Raw genomic sequence first — 5647 nt, 5'->3', positions numbered from 1 at the left:
CCGAACAATGACAAATATGGCGGCTTGTCTTTGCTTGTTGGTTCGGTTCCAGACGTTATAGAGGGCGCTGTAGATGGGACTTAGGAAACGGAAGTAGTCAAATTTAGCGACCTGCAGTGGAAATCATACGATGTACTCTCATAATGGACTTCGGACGTCTTAGGAAACATAATACAAATTTTATTGGAAGGTAAAATTTCTATATAAAATTATAACATTCTTAACATCGTAACTTTGAGCAGTTTTATACGGTAGCCAGTCAAACTGACCGTAATCAAAAGAATATGAACATAAGCGATATCTATAGATTTTATACGAAAAAAAGCCCACATTTTATTCCGTAAAGCATCCCGACCCCGCTGTTTGATTTAGTACAGATCTCTCTTCGCTAAATTTCATTAATGTACATATGGAGGGTAGAAGTACGGAAATCCATCTTAGTGTATTAAAATGTCCGCTATTCAAGATGGCGCCACAGTAGCAAGTGGAGATATTTTAAAAACAACGTCATAAACTGCCACTATTCTCTTCAACCTGGCACAGCTCTGTCTAAAACTGCTATATTCATATCATTTCTACTTCCTGCACTAGGGCTATATCGGTGTCTTCCAACGACTTTTTGGCGGGAACGAGAGGAGCGAAGTTGTGTGATTTGTTTTATTATGTCTATTTAATGTTTCTTCAGGTTTAAATGTGTAATAACGCTGGTTTATTAACTGTTTTGCATCTGTGAAAGTGCACAATTGTGGGAAAATGAAACAAAGCCGCTGGACGTAACTTCTCGGGATCATTCAAAAAGTCCACTGAAAAAGTCTCAGTAAATGACCACCATTTTACTGAGATTATATTTCATCCTATCCATCTCATCTCATTTCATTTTAGTTCATAATATTATTTTTCATATAAGTTTTCATTAAAATAAAAATAAAACTTGACTTAAAAGCCTTAGTTACCAAGTCATAAAATCCCATAAAAAAAAATGTGTATTAAAAAAACATGTGTGCAATTCACACGTGGTAGAAGTGAAACCTTCCAAAATTAAAATACAATTATCCTAAACGTCTTAAGTATATGTAAAATTTTGTCATTAGTAAATAATTCTAAGGTAGCGCCCTCTGTGAATTGATATTTTAATTTCACGTATAATCCTAAATTAAAATTCACTACAAGAGCTTTCATACACACGTTAGTATTAAAAAGTGTCCGCTGAAAGGGAGCCAATCAAGGTGGCGTCACAGTAGCAAGTGGAGAAATTTTAACAACTCCCATAAACTAGCACACTTCACTTCAACCCGATACACTTCACTCTTTTCAAAACTGCTATATTTATATGATTTCCACTTCCTACACTAGCGCTATTTCGGCGAGTCTTCCAACAACAACTTGCTGTTTACTACAGATGGACACTTTTTCAACTTGTCCCCCATGCAAGATGGCGCTCTTACTTCTACCCTCCATAATTGTACTTTTAAAACATACCCTCCTATATAGAAAATATATCACGTTTATCAAAGAAATTTTAATAATTTTACTTAAGTTTAATTTTCTTACCTCTCATTGAGCTCACCGGGATCATTTAAAATAAATAATAAAATCCAGCGGAAAAAAAACACATGGTTTTTTTTTTAACTCCTTATAATATTACATAATATATTCCCGTGTTATTATTGTTTAATAATATTAGTACTGCGAGATTAACATTCCCTTTTCGACTTGATCGGCCTTTTCCTTTCCCGTCAGCAACTCGATGAGGGTTAAACCAAACCAGTACGCCGTGCCGGGACCCTGGGGAACATACAGGACCGCGTTACACAGGGAGGGACAGCGTGACCTCAGGGGACCCTCATACTGATCAATCCACGTCATCTGTTGATGACGTTATTATCTATACTTTGCTGCCATCTAATAGGAAAGTCATTTATTTGCGATAGAACTCTGGTGATCTAGATTCTACAAACTGCGAAGTTTTTCTTTACCATGTACAAAATTGTCCAAATCACGAAAAAAATGGTAGTCCGTTGGAGCAAGGTCTGGCGAATACGGAGGATGACAAATGATTCCTAATTGCAGTTCCTGTAGAGTTAAAACGGTTTCTCGTGCTGTATGAGGTCTCGCGTTATCATGGAGCAATAATGGTGAAGATCGATTCATGAATCGAGTCAACTACTAAAAATCGATAATCGAATGTTGCACATTTTTCAAAAGAAGAACCCTATAGGTACCATTTGAAAAAAGTTTCACTCAAAAGTTCTATGTCAATTTGGAGTGCCTATTACAATAGAACGGCAATTTCATACTTTAACCCCTATAGCTTTATAATAAGATCACTGACCCGGCTGGTGACCACGTTGCCGTCCACCACCACCCTCTCCCCCTCCACGTACGTGTAGTCGCCGGCCGACAGCTTGTCCCTGGTGCTGGGGTATGACGTCACGCGCCGGCCCCTCGCCACGCCGTGGGCTGCAAACGCTATGGGAGCTGCCAATGTAACATTTAATTACATATTATGTCTGTGACATTATATATGTTGCGATATTTCCTTAGATAGTTTTTAATATTTTATTTACGTAGTTGCTTATTGAAAGAGAATTCTCTTATGTCTATAAACAAATGTTTCTATTGGCTTATTCAATCAACTGTACTTATTGTTGACTTTACCGGGACAAAATATTAATAAGTCAACATGTAGTTTAGAAATTTAAAATTAGTATATCCATTGGGAACGGGTGAGGAGTGGCGAGGAGGTGTCGGTTGTGATGATGATGATGATGATGACATCCATTGGTAACATTAGTATTCCAAACTCAATTGGAAGCAAACTTAAAAAAAATTTTTAGTAATTCATTTACCAGCACAAATGGCAGCAATGATTTTCCCATTATCCTCGTGGTCTTTAAGCAGAGCACCAACCTTCTCGGATTTGGAGAGACTGTCTGATCCTTCTAAGCCTCCTGGTAGAATCACCTGTTTGGAGAAAATTATTTATTTTTATAGGTGACACCTGCAGTGCTATATAACGCCTGTCAAAGTAACATTCATTGTAGTTGATGATGCCAAGTATTTTCTTCAACTTCAACTGAAACGGTGGTGCAAGACAGGGAATCTAATTTGTGGCTAGGTGATGGTCGTGACTCGTGCCCCGGTTATTATGGGTTGTCACTAGCTAATCTTATTTTGGATCATGCCTATGCTACGTCTAAATGTTTAATAAACCTAATAGAACAGAATCATTAGCCATTAAAATCACAACTGGGGTGCATAATTCTAGGTTCTAAGGTTCTCAGGTTCTAAATTATGTTAACATAGAAATTGGGTGTACTATTGTAATTTTTTTCTAGAAATGATGTAGTTTCTGCAGTTGCAAATGAACTTTGCTGTATAAGATAACGGTAAGGATACTCACAGCATCATACTGTTGTTTCTCAGCGAGGGCTTCAGTCAGTGACTTATCAGGTACTAGAGTCACTTGCCTTGAGCACAGCACAGGAGATGAACCTTCCAAGCCAGCTAGAGTAACTGTTACCTATGGGGAAATAAGGTCTTTTCAATAAGAAAAAAGCTTAATAATAAATTACTCATTGGTTAGAATACCACTATGATATTCCTTCTCATGGGTATAGAATGTAACCTTTGTTTTGTTTACTATGGAATCTGCAATGAGCATGAGCTGTGTGCAGGTGTGCTGTGAGACCTGGGAGTTCGTCCTCCAATAAAGGCAGCTTCTCTTTTGTAAATCATTTAGATACAATGTCCTTTTGTTTTAGCAATATAGTATCTTTTATTGTTCATAGCCAATTCATTTTCACTTCCTTTCCTGATACAATTTCTTTGAAATTCTATGGATTTCGTCCTTTAAGATAATGATAAAAAGGTAAAAATATTCTTTATGAGTATGGATGCTCTCCGAGTATTATAATATTTTAAAGATTCATGATTTCAATCCTACCCTTAGTGTTCAAACCAATACCATAGTATAACTCTTATACACATAACATCATTATGATAACATAATATGAAAAAACTATTTCAATGATGTTGCAGTTGGGAGTGGACAACAATTACGCAACTGATGCACATTCGAGTAGAACAGCAATTGATCAGTATATAGTAAGTAGTAACTTTTTATTGTTTAATTAAGATTTACAATTAAGCAGTGATCTAGTATTCAACTATTTGATAATTTATGGTCGATTTTCATTATGCAATTTTAGAATACACTAAATTTTCTATAGTAATAGGAGACTAGGGCTATAAGTTTTATATTATATTGCTAATACTATCAATCAGTGATCAGCTGAGGTGTTGGTCTATTTGTCATTTAGATTTTAGACTTTGTCATTGACAGCTGTGGTAGCATCATGATTACCCGGCGACCATTGTAACTGAATAGTTGATAAAAGGGTGTTAGTTTTTATTGACGAGCGAGAGTCAGCTATCTGGAATCACATTATCAGATCGTCAAGACCACATGACGGGCGAAATATGTCGATTAGCAAAAGTCTAATTACAATCCAACTAAGGAAATTCAGTCAACGGATTTAATGAATTAATTGACTACAAACCCCTCCTCGTCTCAGCATATCAACAGTTATAACTGTCTCCATCTCCTCTGCACCCTGCGCCAAAATCACTAACGCAGACTTGCTCATTGTTCTAAAATGAAAATAAACTAATATAAAACAGAAAAGCATGTAGTGTGCAAACAACAAATTACATAGTTTTTATTTCTGTATTATGTAATCAGTAGGTATTACGATAAAAGTATAATTAAAGTTTTCTTAAAGGTAATTAAATGCCGGTTCAATTTGTTGTATCCTCTATTTTGGTAGGTATTTTCACTTGATTCACGGCTAGATTATAATGTGAATGTAGTTAACGCCACTTATGCAATTAAATTCCGCTAAAACAGTTCGGTACCTTGATTTAAAAGCTCTATAATTTGCAAGAGTTTTTAAAAATAAATTAGAACGAGTAGACAATGACAACAGCAACATGAGAACCATAGATAATACACTTGATATTTATTAAATAAACATATTTGTACATAACTACTAAATTAAATATTAATTATGAACGAGTTGACAATTTCTGATTAAATTTAAGTACGGTACCTACTAGTATACATAGATAATAGACTGTGTATAAGAGAGTAAATTACCTACTTTGCCTTTGAAATTGTGTAGGTATTGTCAATTAATTGTCGTTACTATTATCATCTAAGGCCTAAGGTTATTTGTGTATGGTGTAAACAAATTATCTATGCTCGAAACATTGTAAAAAATTACCTATATCGTCAAGTGTATAACAGTCTACACTATGAAGGGTTCCGTAACGAAATGAACTTAGCTTGATAAAACACCCACAAATATTTTAGCATCCATCAATTAGCATCCATCAACATATTGTGGTCTCTTAGACCTACATATTGTCAAATCATTTTCCATTGCAAATTTTATTTAGGTTCATAAATTGTTTTTATGATTTATTTATGTCCTTAATAGGAGCACTAGAATTTGGAGGTACCTACACTTTTTTAACCTTACAAGCGCACAAAACAGCGGTAGCCGTCACAGAATATAAATTTGACACGATGTCTGAAACCGAAAAACGACATGATGCATCAACAACGTTGCGAGTCTTAGAAAAA

General features: G+C 35.4%; 1 protein-coding gene across 9 annotated transcripts; it reads right to left on the bottom strand.

Moving 5' to 3' along the window:
• Positions 1 to 285: 285 nt before the first annotated feature.
• On the bottom strand, positions 286 to 5305 carry BmDJ-1beta (DJ-1 beta). Of its 9 annotated transcripts, none has more exons than XM_062675118.1 (6): positions 5286 to 5305; positions 4563 to 4653; positions 3404 to 3523; positions 2850 to 2964; positions 2333 to 2478; positions 286 to 1785 (listed from the first exon to the last, which is right to left on the bottom strand). In XM_062675118.1, the coding sequence occupies exons 2-6, from the start codon at positions 4647 to 4649 to the stop codon at positions 1681 to 1683; spliced, it is 573 nt and encodes a 190-aa protein (XP_062531102.1). In that variant the 5' UTR covers positions 4650 to 4653; positions 5286 to 5305; the 3' UTR covers positions 286 to 1680. The 9 variants fall into 9 exon arrangements, with proteins under 9 accessions (XP_062531102.1, XP_012549714.1, XP_062531103.1 ...); XM_012694260.4 differs by lacking the exon at positions 5286 to 5305 and adding an exon at positions 5163 to 5203; XM_062675119.1 differs by lacking the exon at positions 5286 to 5305 and adding an exon at positions 5159 to 5178.
• Between the last annotated feature and the right edge of the window lie 342 nt (positions 5306 to 5647).

Source organism: Bombyx mori, chromosome 23 (assembly GCF_030269925.1).
Source record: "Bombyx mori chromosome 23, ASM3026992v2".
NCBI lineage: Eukaryota > Metazoa > Arthropoda > Insecta > Lepidoptera > Bombycidae > Bombyx > Bombyx mori.
The sequence above is the reverse complement of the archived record's forward strand: the minus strand, read 5'-3'. Positions and strand labels throughout refer to the sequence as shown.